We start from the raw sequence: 14,938 nt of genomic DNA, 5'->3' as shown, positions 1-14,938 counted from the left end.
TTTAGTTTATATATGTGTTTATATTTTTTTTATATAAAGATAAATAAATATTTCCTAAGAAAAAAAATCTAATTTGACTTCCTATAACCCTTTTCACTCTTATTAAGTTTTAAAAATAAAACTTAACACATAATAATTAAATTAAATGTCTGTCACATTTAATTTAATTAATCACACAATAAATTTTAACCTAAGGTCCATTCATGGAATAAAATTGCCCAATTTGGTAAAATTAAGCATTTAACACAAAATGCCCTAAAATTTCAATTTTCCCTTAGGTTTATTATTTTTGACCAAACTTTAATTTCTATGAATGTATTTTATGCCCAAAATATATTTGCCATAGTTTTTCATTTTATTTTCTGAGATTTTTACCCGATCAAGGTTTTTGTGTCGGTCAAAGACCGAATGTCTTATCTTGACTTTTAAATACAAAATTCATAATTTGGCTAGCAATAACTCATAGAAATAAATTCCAAACAAAATATAATATTATTTAAAATAATATTCTTAACTCGGGGAAAACAATCCCGACTCGAGTCGTTTCAAGGTACCAAAAACGCTGGACATTACAGTAAAGACTTAATTACTCTTAATGCATGTCACGTGTCACTCGGAGAAAACACAAAAAACAATAACAATTTGGTATGCTAGTATAATTGTGAATGTGTAACTAAGAGATTCATAGATCTTGAGCATTGCTTAATAAGTTGTTATAACTTGAGGGATTAGGATGCTCGATCTGATATAACTAAATTGGTTTGGGGCATACGAGACGTTGTTGAAGGATGTATTATGCTGGTCCTGATAAGATTTAGTATAGTACTCCCAACCTTTCTTTGTAGGTTGCTCGACGGTCGCACAGTTCATTAGCTAGTATGAATGGAACTACTAGTGAGATGGTGATGAAAAAGATGTAAACCACACGCCTAGATGTGCGAGTGGGAGATTTTGGATTTTGGGTCTATGTCCATGTCCCAATGGATCGCCCATCTAGGATTGACCCATTTTAATGCACAATTTAAATTTGAATTTAAACTGACGAGATGATATTTAATAAAATAAATAGATAATTCTTTAATTATTAATATAGTATCTTTAGATATTATGATATTTTAAGTGAAAATGTCAGTTTGTTACTTTGAATTTATTCAAGATAAAAATATCTTGGAGAAATATCTGATAAGTCCCTAGAAGAACATGTATTATCACAATACACATAAAATATATTCCAGGAAAATATATTCCAGGAAAACATATTTTTCTTTCTTTTCTCATGGTGAGTTCTATGGTGGCTCTTGCACTAGGGATATATGATGGTTGTTCTAATAACACCATTACTGCGAGTATGATGATGTATTTGGCGATAGAAGACAAGTTCGTGATCTAGGAGTGCTATAAGACTATTATTAGCGAATCCTGACCAGTGATAACAAAATCGTTATCCCTCACAGAAATCAAGTTTGCAACCATCAATAAAGAACTATTACTAAAAAATATAAAAATGAATAAGTAGTAACAAAATAGCTAATTATTAAAAAGAAAAAAAAAAAGAAGTTATTTGTAAAATTAATAGTTAGAAATCACATTTTTTTGTTCACATATGTATTACTTAAGAGTTCAAAAAATCTTATACTACATATATAATATACACTTTGTCTTTGCAGCATATATATAAATATATAATTTGTTGAGCACACACTTCCTATCATTTTATTTACAAAATTTGTTTAAATTCAAATAATAGAAAATTTAAGAATTTATTTTTCCTCAGATAATGTACACTAATTCTTTCTTTATACATGAAGGCATGAATCTTTTTTTTTTTTAAAAATACATATTTATATTTTATATAACTTGTTAATAATTTTAAGTGTTTTACTATAGTAGTATTATTTGACACTGTAAATGTGATTTCTTACAATTAAGTATTTTGGACACCAACAACCATTCAAGAAGAAAAAAGTGAGGCAAGAATTCAATTGGGAGCATCTATAAGGTTTCAGCCAAAAAGACTCCGACACACAAATCAATTTGATTATCCTGGAATAAAACAATTTATATATATATAACTACTAAAATAATAAATGATGAAAGGAATGAATGAAATAAATGAGGATGGGCGAAACTTGAGGATAAGGTCTAGGTCAGAAGACTAGTTCGATTGTCAGAGTCAAGGTAACTGTTTTGAGTATTCGATATCTCCCATTCTCTAGAAAACTAGCTAGATTTTTTTTATAAAGTCCTCCCTCCATATGGTTGTCTTGTTTGACTCGTTCAAAAGTGTGGCTCCATAAATCTTGTAGGAAGGGTAACGATCCCCTTGACTACTTCTCTACTTACTGTTTCAAAGCCTCTGAGGGGAATAATGGACTTGAATGTGAATTCGGGTACGATTTACATATAATGAGACCCATTTAACGTGGACCCAGTTGGTTCGTCTGAATACTTTCGTCTGAATACTTTATTGTGCCTGTTTTTTTAGAACACTTTAAATATTAAGCGGAATTTGACATTTTGACCACTATAGGTACTTTAAGGTACTTAATGTTAATCCCATGTAAAACTTGATACTAAATTATACTAATAGTTGTCATATTAAATGGTGGTAGACACCTGAGATTTAAAAGGGACAACAAAGTTGGAACTCAATAAGGTGTTGTCATTGCAATGAGTTACCAATACAAGAAAGCTTGTAGTAGCCGAATTTCAAGCGCTTCACAATAGCATTTTCTAAGGTCGATAGATTATTTTGTAAAGGAAAAAAGCAAACAGACAGAATAAGCTTACAGGTTTTAAATTTTATAACCGGATTCACATAAATTATGCACACAATAATTAGTAACCACTATGAAAAGTTACAGGGAAATCTACAAAAATGCACTAAAAGTTAAAAAAAAATATGAAAAATACGGTACATTACAAAAATCCAATTTTTTTTTGGATAAAAACACGGAATGACAAAAGTGTAAATACGGAGTGACAAAATCATAAATAAAAGCTGTAAAATATAATTTTTTATGATCAACGTTTACAAACTTGTAAATATCTGTTACATGTTTGTAAATAATATTTACAAAAATCAGTTATAGAATTGTAAATTTTTTTTGTTGATAAAACTTACAGACAAATTCGTACTAAAATTTTTATTTTTGTAACAATAGTTTACAAATCTAATTTTTCAACTAAGAGAGATATTTACCAAAATATTTTATAATTAATAAATCATAACCAAAATATAAATAAAAATATTATAATTTTTCATATTTTTATAATATTGTACCAAAAAATTATAGGAACCATCATATTTATGCTATATATAACTTAAAAATGTAAATTTAGGATATTCATTATTTATAAAACACTTTATTAAATATATATTTATATGAAAAATGTAGAAATACAATATTTTTTAAAACAAGTTTTACATTTTTGTAACAACAATTTACAAAATTAATTTCACAACCAAAAAATTTATTTTTGTAACTAACATTTACATAAATATTTATAAATTTATTTAACATGATTGTTACAAAGATTTACAAATCTAATTTTTTACCTTTAAAATATATTTTTCTAACAAAGCTTGAAACTTGTACTAGATTATGGTTTTTGTTTAATATTGAGCGTTGAGATTTAATTAGTTATGATTTTCAAAAAAATATAATAATTTTTATCACTATTTTTTTTCTACTATTAATATATGTTACAAAAGTTCATGGCATAATCAAATAAGCACAAAACCATTTCATTTTTACAATTGAAGGTATATCTTAAAATTTTGTCTTTATTAATATAAGTGATGTGTCTAATTAATGTTATTAATGTATATCGAAAATAAATAAATTAAATAAAGTAGGTAATAATTTTGAAACTTTTAGATTAATTATATTTGTATCAATAAAAAATAATGGTTTGACAAAAATATTAAATAAATATTTAATATAGAATCTCAAGTGATTTGAAAATAAATATATTTATATATCTATAAAATGTTAATTTTGACTAAAGTAAAATCCTACTCAAAGTTATAAATCTACTGCACAAAATGATATCAACTAAGAAAACAAAAAGATGATATCAATTAAGGAGAACAAAATGTTTTGTACACGGTGAAGCACCCTAATTTTATAATTTATTTAATCTGCCGTATAAAACAATTTTTTTTTTAATTTCCGGGTAAAATGTAATTTTCCCAAAGTTATATGGTCCCCCAAAAAAAGTTTTTGACAAAGTTGAGACCCACAAGTGGCCCAACGTCTTTCTCGATAGGGCTACAGCCAGACTATTCTGGCGCTTACCTGCTTACCTGTCAAACTTAACCAATTACAACACCACACGTGTTGTCTCGTTTTCCTTCCCCAGCATCGTTAACACAAAACAAAGAAACAATAATATGACAACGCCCTCTTTAAAATTCCGGTGACCCAGTTTGGCCTTTTCAGCTCCAATATTGTTCCCAGAAGAACTCAGGCCACCAAAACCACTATTTTGGAAGAATTTTGTATTAGCCAAGGTATTTTTCTTGTTTTTCTTTACTTTGCAAGTATTATCATCTTTAATTGCAGTCGTGTAGTTTTTTATTATGATTTTGACTCTTCAATGTTGTGTTGTTAATTTTCTTTTCTTTCGTTTTATGTCTTTTATAATGGAAGATATTTTGGTCCATTCAATCCCAAATACATATATAATTATTGATGATTTAGAAAGATATACGGTAGTTCATTTGTATCACTTTCTCTTTTACTCATTTTGTCACGCGCACAGATATTGTGTTCTTTTCCCCTTCTTTAGGAAGAAATGAAATGTACATCAACAAGATGATCTTTAAATAAACAAAGATGATTAGAATTGTCATCATGGGCTTTTCACTTCTCTTTGGGAAGTTGACTAATACTAAAGAACTTTGGTAAAAACTGTTAGACCTTAATATTGATAATGCTCGACTTTAGGGTATCCGAATTTTTATTATCATTTTATTTTATTTTATTGATTCCAAGTTTTTTATTTTTGTTCAATCATAATAATTAGTTTTGGGATTGCTATGTTGAAAATGATGATTGCATATGCTAATTAAGACTGGTTTGTTGTGGTGTTAGAAAATGGTGATTCTTGCCTCTGCACAAACTGGTAGGATGAATACTTTGAATTTGATTCAAGAATGTTATCGACTAAGATATTATCTTTAGACTTATTGCATTCTTTAGTTGTGAATCTCCATTGAATACAAGATATTTACTCAGGGTGCTTATGCCACCTTTGTTCTTCTTTGTTTTTACTTGAACAGTGACGATCCTTCCTAAGAAAAGCCATGGAATACTAGTGAACAGAGGTTGGGCTGGCATTATCTCGCTGTTGCTTACAACCATTATATCTCTCACCTTGTTATGGTAAATTCTGAGAGTTGATTTTATGTGTTCGTTACTGTATAATTGTCGACAAGGAACATTCTTAAATTTCATTTTGGTTTATCTTTTTTAATCTAAGCAGTACCTGAATGTTTGCGTTTCATCAGATATAAGGGGCAAAATATAAAACTAGGTACAAATGGCTCAAGATACTTATGGTGCTGATTCACCTCGGCGACGATCTGGTCTCCTGCGAGATCAGGTCCAGCTTGTAAAAAAGGACACTGATCGTTATGAGATTGTGCCAATCCAAGATACACTATCCTTTGAGAAAGGTTTCTTTATAGTGATTCGTGCTTGTCAGTTGTTGGCTCAAAAGAATGACGGGATAACATTAGTTGGAGTAGCAGGCCCCTCTGGAGCTGGGAAGACTGTTTTTACTGAGAAGGTTCTGCACTTTATGCCCAGCATTGCTGTCATTACAATGGACAACTACAATGATGCTAGTCGTATAATTGATGGCAACTTTGATGGTAAAATCTCATTTTTTTTCTGTAGGGAAATATGAATTAGAAAGGTCCTCTAACTAACTCTTAAATTTTCTTGGTATGCCAGCCTTTTAAATCTTCCTTCCATCCTTTTAGCCTTCTGAACACCATTATGATGATGATTATGACTAGATGATGTTAAAGCTCCTTTACTGGCTCTGTGAGTCCTTTATTCTCACGGAGTCACCTAGCATTAACTATACATTGGTATATATGGAGTTTACAACAAAGATTACCCAACACAACTACAGAGACTCAATGGAGAGTATGATTTAAAGACTACGATACTTTACTGTCAATGTTTTGCATATGTATATAGTAGGAGACCGAGCTAAATTGTCAGTTCTAGTTAATATGTGGAGTTCCATGTTAAAGGCTGTATCACTTTCTGCTATACTCAGCATGTAGGTCTACCATTAAGTTCCAGTTTTCATTATTAATATGTTTTCTTTACTTCTGATGGTAATTGTGCTTGCATCTTCTGCCCATATTTGTTCTCTTCCTTGGTTATAATTGAAAATGTATTTTTTTTTTCCTGCTCTGCGGACAATCTCTTGTATTGTTGTTAGCTATTGTCATTTCAATCACTCATTTCTTATAAGAATGTTAATGGCAGAGTTCTAATTATGTTAATGTTTTCCAATAGATCCACGCCTTACCGATTATGACACGTTGCTTGAAAATATACATGGTTTACGAGCAGGGAATCCTGTGCAGGTTCCAATATATGATTTCAAGACTAGCTCTCGCACAGGTTACAGGTAATGTGTCACTGGCACTTTTTCTGTAAGATGTCAAAATTATATTATTAAAGGGGAAATTAGGAGGAGCATGAAGTGCATTTACCTTATTTGGTCAAAATAAATTTCAAGGGATCCTATAGATTTTGTATTTTGTAATGCAATTTATCATATGGAGTTTATTATGATTCATAGAGTGGGTGATTTCATCATGTCCTTTCTTTATGCAAACATTTTGGTCAGTTCACAAGCTCTTCTGTCTACCCCTACTACTTTAATATATATTTAACTTTTATGCTTCTATCAGGACAGTTGAAGTCCCTAGCTCACGTATTGTGATAATAGAGGGCATATATGCCTTAAGTGAAAAATTGCGCCAATTCCTAGATCTTCGTGTATCTGTCACTGGTGGAGTTCACTTTGATCTTGTGAAACGGGTTTTACGAGACATTCAACGTGCAGGCCAAGAGCCTGAAGAAATTATCCATCAAATCTCTGAAACGGTTCTCCCTTTTAAACTCTGTTGTGTGATTTCAGGACTCTTAGTTACTTCTTTGGCATATTACTTAAGGTAATTTGTTAATGTTATTCTTGTTGAAATTGGCAGGTTTATCCTATGTACAAGGCATTTATTGAGCCAGATCTGCAAACAGCACATATAAAGATCATCAACAAATTTAATCCCTTCACTGGTTTTCAGAATCCCACTTATATTTTAAAGGTTATTCTACATTTGTCCTTGTCCAGGTCATTTATCATTTTCCTTTAAGTCTCCATGTATCCATGTTAAATGTAAACATAGTATATTTTTCTAATTGAATCTCTGAATGATTCCTCTATTTGCAGTCAACTAAGGTTGTAACTATTGATGAAATCAAGGCTGTTATTTCTGTGGATCACAAGGAAACTACAGAGGAAACTTATGACATTTTTCTTCTTCCTCCTGGTGAAGATCCTGAAGCATGTCAGTCTTATCTGAGGATGAGGAACAGAGATGGAAAATACAATCTCATGTTTGAGGTGAACCATTGTAGAATAAACTATCATTTAACTTGTATCTAGCTTTATCTTTAGTGCTGGTTACGTACTACATTATATCCAAGGTTTTAGATCCATGTTTTTACTTGAAATGTGGCTACTTCACCATCCACAATTCATTCCTGATGATGTGTTTTTTTGTTGCTTGCTGCTGATTTGATTCCTGATTTTTTTGTACATGACTACTTGTTCTTTCTTTCTAACCATTATTTCTGGTGATATAATTTCTCTAGAGTTGAAAGTGGGCCAATATTTCACTTGTTCTGTTCTTAGTTCTAATACATATGTTCAAGTATCTTTAGTTTCTTAAGAAAGTCTGTACATGTCAATGTTAAGTTGGCTTAGTACCAGTGAGTTCATTATGTCATGCAGAAGCTCCGTACTTAAATACATCAAGCTATCTATTGGTTTATTATATTATTATTGTTTCTCTCAAATATTGTAGGGTTAGGCAAGGAGCCATTATGAAAAAATACATATGTATATTATTATTGTTCACTTTTTCTCCTTTCAATACATTTCTCTTCTTCAAGTAATGAAACTAATCTTTTGTACTTATCCTTATTGATGGTCTTTCTGCCTATTATTTTCTTTGTTAGAAAACTAGCAGGGAGTGTATGTTTAGGCTAAATATGAAAAGCTCATATTTATTTTTCTTTTGTTTTGGTGGAGAGAATGGAATTGAAGTTTCTTAAGAAACGCAAGCTACTTCCAAAATTTAATGTTATGTATGATATTTTGATATGTGACTTGCTACAAGATAGGATTTGTTTATCAAGGAGATTTATGAATAACCTTTAGAGAGAAGTTCAGATAACAGAAGGATTTCTGACCTGTTAACCTCTCTTCTTTCTCTCTAATCAGGAATGGGTTACAGATAGTCCATTCATAATTTCTCCTCGAATAACTTTTGAAGTTAGTGTGCGCCTTCTCGGAGGACTGATGGCATTGGGATATACAATTGCTAGCATCCTGAAAAGAAGCAGCCATATCTTCTGTGACGATAGAGTTTGTGTTAAAACTGATTGGTTGGAGCAACTTAATCGTCAATATGTTCAGGTATTATACTAGTTTTAGCATTCACGTGCTTGCAATCAGATTTTGATTTTAAATCTTTCATTTATAGTTGCATCTTCAATATTATTTTACCTTGAGGAATATTATTGGACATTTAGATGAAATTATTCATTTTAACTTGGCGTTATTATATGCCTTTCTGATTGAAAAAAATTTAGACTTCAGAAGCATGCCATATATGTACTTGTTACCATTTGTTTAACTTTTCCTTTGTATGATAGCATAACAAAACACTTTTAGTACTTACGCCATTGTAGAAGTAGAACTGTTAATTAGGCAATTATAATTGTTGGTACTTGTTATCACTTTCTCTTCTTTTCTGGAAGAGAAATTATTCTCACATGATTTTGACATATTAATGCAAGTGCTTCAAACTTCGTAAGGTGCTATTTTCAGACTTAGTACTCCAATGTGATATCGACCTCTCTCCTAAGATACATCCTGGCCAACATGGAAGTTTATTTATTTAGTTTTTTCTTTTTCTTTTTTCATGGAATTACGCCAGAGACTAGAGTGTTTACTCTATAACTCTTATGGACTTGCTTGGGCAGTTCACTGCTTTGTTAGGCAATTATGCTAGAAAATATAGAAATGAATTATCCATGTCAAAGTCTTATTATTAGGTGAATTTTAAGAAGCATGGCACTAACTTTCTAGAATGGATATGAAGGTGCAAGGGAAAGATCGGCTATACGTTAAATTTGTTGCAGAGCAGCTGGGCTTGGATGGTTCATATGTTCCTCGTACTTATATTGAACAGATTCAGCTGGAGAAACTTGTAAATGATGTTATGGTATGACTCTTATTGGCAACGATGCACTCTACAGCTTCTGGATGAGTGAGTGGTACTAACATGCTTAATCTACAGGCACTGCCAGATGATTTAAAGACAAAACTCAGCATAGATGATGATTTTGCTGCAAGCCCTAAAGAAGCTCTTTCCCGAGCATCAGCAGATAGAAGAATGAAGCATCTCGGCCGGTACTCTCAATTTTTCTACAATTTGATATATTTTCCATCTAAACTGGGAGAAAATAAGAAATGGAAAAGAAAATATACGAGTAAGTGTGGAAATTGAATAAATGACCAAGAAGCAAAAAAAAAAGTGTTTCATTCATCATATGTACTAAACTAGCACTGGTCATTTTGTAAAAACCTCGGTACAAGAATCCAAAACTATAACCATTTCAGTTAGTGAGAGCTTGCAACAGTTTTCATGGGTACATCCCCTGGTTGGAGACACTATTATTAGCTCTGTCTGATCCAAATGATTGTTCTATTAGACTGAATTGTTATGTAATGTCTTAACTAAAGTGTTATTTACACATGAAGTTCTTAAAAAATTAAGGGCTTTTAGCAGTGTAATTCAATAATTTGTGAAATTACTGCAAATGTGGGGTGGTGATTTATCCCTCACTGTGTATCTCTGTTTTGGCAGAGGTGTGTCACAATCATATTCAAATCAGAGAGACAAGACTATGGCCAAGCTAACTAAACTGGCTGTTAACCACAGAAGGTTTGATGGAAGGGCCCCAGATTCACCTGCACCACTTTCAAACCAGGTAAATGGTTTTTGCCTCTATATAATCAGAGCGATTAATTATGTTGTTTATTCGGAAAATGAAAAGGGAAATAAACAATCATAGAGTCCTTAAGAATTTTTTTTTATTTAGGTTAACAAGAAACTGAATTGTGTAGTGGGCATAGGAAATCATCTGAATTGACTCTTAACTTACTATGAAAAGAATAACCCATATAATGTATATCAAATATTAAAGTTCAAAAGTGGGTTGACTTCCTAATGATAATGGAATGAAACGTGAATGTAGGCTGTGTGGCTTTGCTTTTCATCCATCAATATTTTTTTTAATTTTTGGTCTCAGGGAATTATAACTCAACTTTCTGAACAAATTTCTACTCTAAACGAAAGGATGGATGAATTTACATCTCGCATTGAAGAATTGAACTCCAAATTCTCTGTCCGGAAAGTCTCAGCCAGCCAACAAAACTTGGCTATGCAGGCTGAAACCTGCAATGGTTCGGGACCCACTTCTCTTTTTGTCACCGGATTAAGTAATGGTTCTTTGACTGGTTCGCTCCTGCCCAATTCTTCATCTTCTTCTCAATTGGCTAAGGAGTCCCCACTGATGGAAGAGGTGATGAGTCTGACTGCTGTTTTAAAATTTGGCAAGATAACAATAATCAAGCTATTTGAGTAATATGCACACTCAATTAACTTAGAAACTATGTCCCCTTTCTTTGAATGTATCTCATTACATATTCAAGCAAAAGATGATTGCTCTCAAGATCATAGTTTGCCTTCAGACCATGATTTTGCTGTCTTAATTATTTTATCCTCACAAACTGATGATCATTCATATTTTTCATAATTGATCCAACAGATACTAGCCATTTCCCGCTCACAACGTCAGATCATGCACCAAATAGATAATCTGAGCAACATTTTGCGTGAATATCCAGGAGATAGATTTCGCCATGGAAGAACAGAGGGGACAAGCAGCAGAACCATTGATGCTAATTCATTAAGCATTCCTCTTTTACTAACCATAGCACTAGGCGGTCTAGGTGTCTTCTTGTTTAAAAGTCTAAATTGGCAGAAATAACTTTTAAGATTAGAATACACTTCCAGGTTACTGTGAATATCAACAATACCAACAATAATCTTTGTCTGCAAGTTCCAAATCTACAATGTGGTACTTGAGCTAGTTGGTTGGGTGAGTTGCGCAGGATTTAAATTCTTATGTCTCTTATCAATAATAGTAATAATAATAAGAGTGATATGTGGTCCTTAGCTTTCCTTTGAGCAAAAAAATTAAAATAAAGTTGTCCTGAGCTGTAGTTGAGGACGCATACATATGTTTCAAATAACACTATTTTTTTAACACTTCTATTTAAATAGATATTTTGTTAGTAAAATAGGATTTTATTATTGAAGTTGAAAAAAAAAAATCAATTACGATTTCATGTTTTTAAGAAAATTGAGATGGTTGTTATTATCAAAGGAAAATTTCACTTTCTATGCATATAGTGTACCTATAATTAAAAAAAATGTCACTATCCCTTTCGATTTGATGCTAATGAATCCCTATGTATCCTTGTCATCCCTCCCCCCCCTCCCAAAAAAAATAAAATTGAACCCTTATCTTTTTTCTCTCTTTGTTGATTCCTTTCTCTTTTTTCTCCATTTGTTGATTCCTCTCTCTCTACGACCTAAAACCCCTAACCCATCTCTCCGTCCTTTCCCTCTCTCTCAACAAATACCTTCCTCCGACGCCACCCAGCTCCGTGGCGATCGAGATCGACACTGAAGAAGCTCTTCTGTGACGACGAGAACCACGTTGGCGAGATCCTCCTACGCAGCCAAGGACCTTCGAGAACCACTTCACGACGGAGGAAAGGTAATATCTCGAACCCAAACTTCATTTTGAAGCTAAATGTATGTTTGATTTTGATTTTTGTATGTAATCTAGGATTTTTGTGGAATGGGATGTCGAATTGAGTTTCTGGGGTTTTTTTTTATGGGTTTGTTGATGTTGCTCGATAGGTTCGATGGAAGCTCAATAGTTGTTCGATTAGATGACCACATTTGGTTCGATAAAATCTAGATAGGAGCTTGATAGGATTGATGCATTATAACTCAATAGGGCTCAATGTAAGCTCGATGTTAGCTCGATAGGATTAGATCGATAGAAGCTCGATTAGGCTCGATAGGAGCTCGATATGAGCTTGATAGAATGAATATAATTTTTCTCGATAGGGTCGATATGGTAGTCTCGATAGGCTCGATAATTTCTCAATATGGTTGATATAATTGGGCTCGATAAGAGCTTGATGCATGCTCGATGGTTGTTTATTAAGACATATTCTTTTTTACTTGATATAATCTCGACGGTGGCTCAATAGGATTCTGTGGTAGCTCGATGGTGGCTCGATAACAGTTTAACTCCGTTTTTCTATGAAATTTTTTACAATTTTTTTGTGATTTTCGTTTAATTTTTCTGTTTTCTCACCAACTTTTTCATTTGTTGATGCAGATGCTGAAGTTGCTTATTCCGTTTATAGGATCACTTTCCCAGTTGAGTGACATATAGGGGTAGTAGTCATTTGACTACAATTAAAAAGAGGTTTGTGAAGCTTAGGCTGATAGAAAGGGCGAAGAAATCCCCTTTTAAATAGTTCTTCCTGGTTTTGGAATTGCAATTCTTTGGAGTTTTGTTGCATCAATTGTTATTGAGGAAGATAATAAGTAAAAGAGAAGATGATCTGCATTTCTTTATGGGCTCAAAGGCCTGTAGATTCAGCATGGGAGAGTTTGCTCTGGTGACGGAGTTGAATTTCAGTTTTGGACCATTAGAGGTAGAGTTGGAGGAGTGTCTGACCAATGATCGCTTAATAAAGGAGTATTTTAATGATGCTAAGAAAGTAAAGCTATCTCAGCTGGAGAATGCTTTCAAAACTTGCACTGTTGATGAAGATGTCTGCAAGCTGGGCCTCTGTTTTTTGGTTGAGGGGGTTCTGTATGCCCCGGAGGGAAAGTTAAATGTATGGGTCGATATGCTAAAGATGGTTGAGGACATAGACTACTTCTTCAACTATCCATGGGGGAAGTTGTCTTTCAAGAAGCTTATCAATTCTTGCAAGAAGGATATTGACACATGGGAAATCGAGTATATTAGCTGTACATATATTTAGTTTCCATATTTAGAAATTGATCAGATTTTGTATTTATGTTAGAATATCATGAAAGACCTATATATTTGTAACATATTCATCTTAATAAAAATATAATTCGTACCATTCTTCTGAATTTCTTTATGGTATTAGAGGCTCTATTCTCTCCTTCTGGAGAAAAAAAAATCCTGTTCAAGCTCCGGTTTTCTTCTCTGACACCAGTAGCTTCTGTCCTTTGTCCTGTTTCAGTTAATCAACCAGGAGTCATCACACGACCAGAAGCCCATTGCATGGCACTGTCGCAGCCCAGAAACTCAGGAACCCTTCGCACGATCCTATCCTTGTCCAGCGAGTCCTCCCACGATCTCAGAAGCATTCTCAGCCATCTCCAACGATCTCCTAATATCTCAGAAGCATTCTAGCACTCTTGGCAGTCTCAGCAATTTTTTTCTCACTCGCCAATTTTGAATTTTTTTTTTCAGATCTCCCAGCGATGGGCACCACCAAGGATGTAGCGCACCAATTTTTTCTTTAGTTTAATTAATTTTGTGCTTTATTTTTTTAAATTATTTGTTAAGTGTTAGGAAATTATTTTTAATTGTTTGAATTGTTTGGTAGAAATTATGTGAATTCATTTTGTTAATTGTTTATTTAATTTTTTTTAATTTGTAAGTAAATGAGTGTTGGTTAGATGCACCAATGTGCATGGTTAGTAGAAATGCACCTTAACACTTGTATGTGTGGATGTGCATTATTGCATGGTGATCATGCAATAGTTTTCCCATGCATTATTCTAGATTTTTCTTTTATTTGTTATTTATTTTTAATTTAATTGGAAGGAAAATAATGGGAGAAATAAAGAGAAAAGACTCGAAAAGGCTTGGGTTCACACAAGAAAGAAATCGAAAGCAAATGCTAAGAATAGAAAGAGTTGTTTTTTTTTAATTCTCGTATCTCTGGACCCAGCCACAGTAAAACAGGAATAACTTGATCTGTAGGCGTCCGATTTGGCTAAACTTAGTACCGTTAGAAAGATAATTTAACTATCTACAACTTTTGTGAAATATAGTTTCTCCCAAAACGCAACGAATAAGAGCCAAAATCGTGTCCCAAGTGGCAGGACCCTAGAACTACGAAAATTTGACATTTCCTTATTAGCGTGGTGTGCCAAGGAAGGAAAAAGAGAAGTTAGTAGGCTGTAAATTGTCTAAGGGATTTGATTGGCTGAGTACAATTTTTAATTGATTTGATTTTTGATTTATTGTTTAAAGGAAATAAAGAATTAATAGAAAATAGGTTGTCTTTTCTTTATATTGGAAAACCTAGACACTATAAATGGAACCTTAGAACCCTAGAGAGCATTTTTGCTCATCTCTTCTCTATACCATAGCCGTCCACCTAGAGAGAGAAAGAGAGAGGGGAGAGAGAGCTCCTGGAAGAGGGAAGGAAGAAGGAAGGAGAGAAAGAAAGAAACCATGGGGAAGAGGTAGTTAGG

General features: G+C 32.8%; 1 protein-coding gene across 4 annotated transcripts; it reads left to right on the top strand.

The window, feature by feature from the left end:
• The first annotated feature begins 4,360 nt into the window (after positions 1–4,360).
• LOC133830752 (inorganic pyrophosphatase TTM1-like) lies at positions 4,361–11,563 on the top strand. Of its 4 annotated transcripts, XM_062260809.1 has the most exons (14): positions 4,393–4,516; positions 5,100–5,130; positions 5,288–5,390; positions 5,516–5,881; positions 6,543–6,657; positions 6,944–7,139; positions 7,244–7,357; positions 7,483–7,656; positions 8,539–8,733; positions 9,422–9,544; positions 9,620–9,732; positions 10,190–10,313; positions 10,635–10,907; positions 11,154–11,563. In XM_062260809.1, the coding sequence occupies exons 4-14, from the start codon at positions 5,548–5,550 to the stop codon at positions 11,373–11,375; spliced, it is 1,983 nt and encodes a 660-aa protein (XP_062116793.1). In that variant the 5' UTR covers positions 4,393–4,516; positions 5,100–5,130; positions 5,288–5,390; positions 5,516–5,547; the 3' UTR covers positions 11,376–11,563. The 4 variants fall into 4 exon arrangements, 3 of the variants coding, with proteins under 3 accessions (XP_062116792.1, XP_062116793.1, XP_062116794.1); XM_062260808.1 differs by lacking the exon at positions 5,100–5,130 and having other exon boundaries at positions 4,361–4,516; XR_009892199.1 differs by lacking the exons at positions 5,100–5,130; positions 11,154–11,563 and having other exon boundaries at positions 4,361–4,516; positions 10,192–10,313; positions 10,635–10,886.
• The last annotated feature ends 3,375 nt before the right edge of the window (positions 11,564–14,938 follow it).

Source organism: Humulus lupulus, chromosome 4, assembly GCF_963169125.1.
Source record: "Humulus lupulus chromosome 4, drHumLupu1.1, whole genome shotgun sequence".
Taxonomy (NCBI): Eukaryota; Viridiplantae; Streptophyta; class Magnoliopsida; order Rosales; family Cannabaceae; genus Humulus; species Humulus lupulus.
The sequence above is the reverse complement of the archived record's forward strand: the minus strand, read 5'-3'. Positions and strand labels throughout refer to the sequence as shown.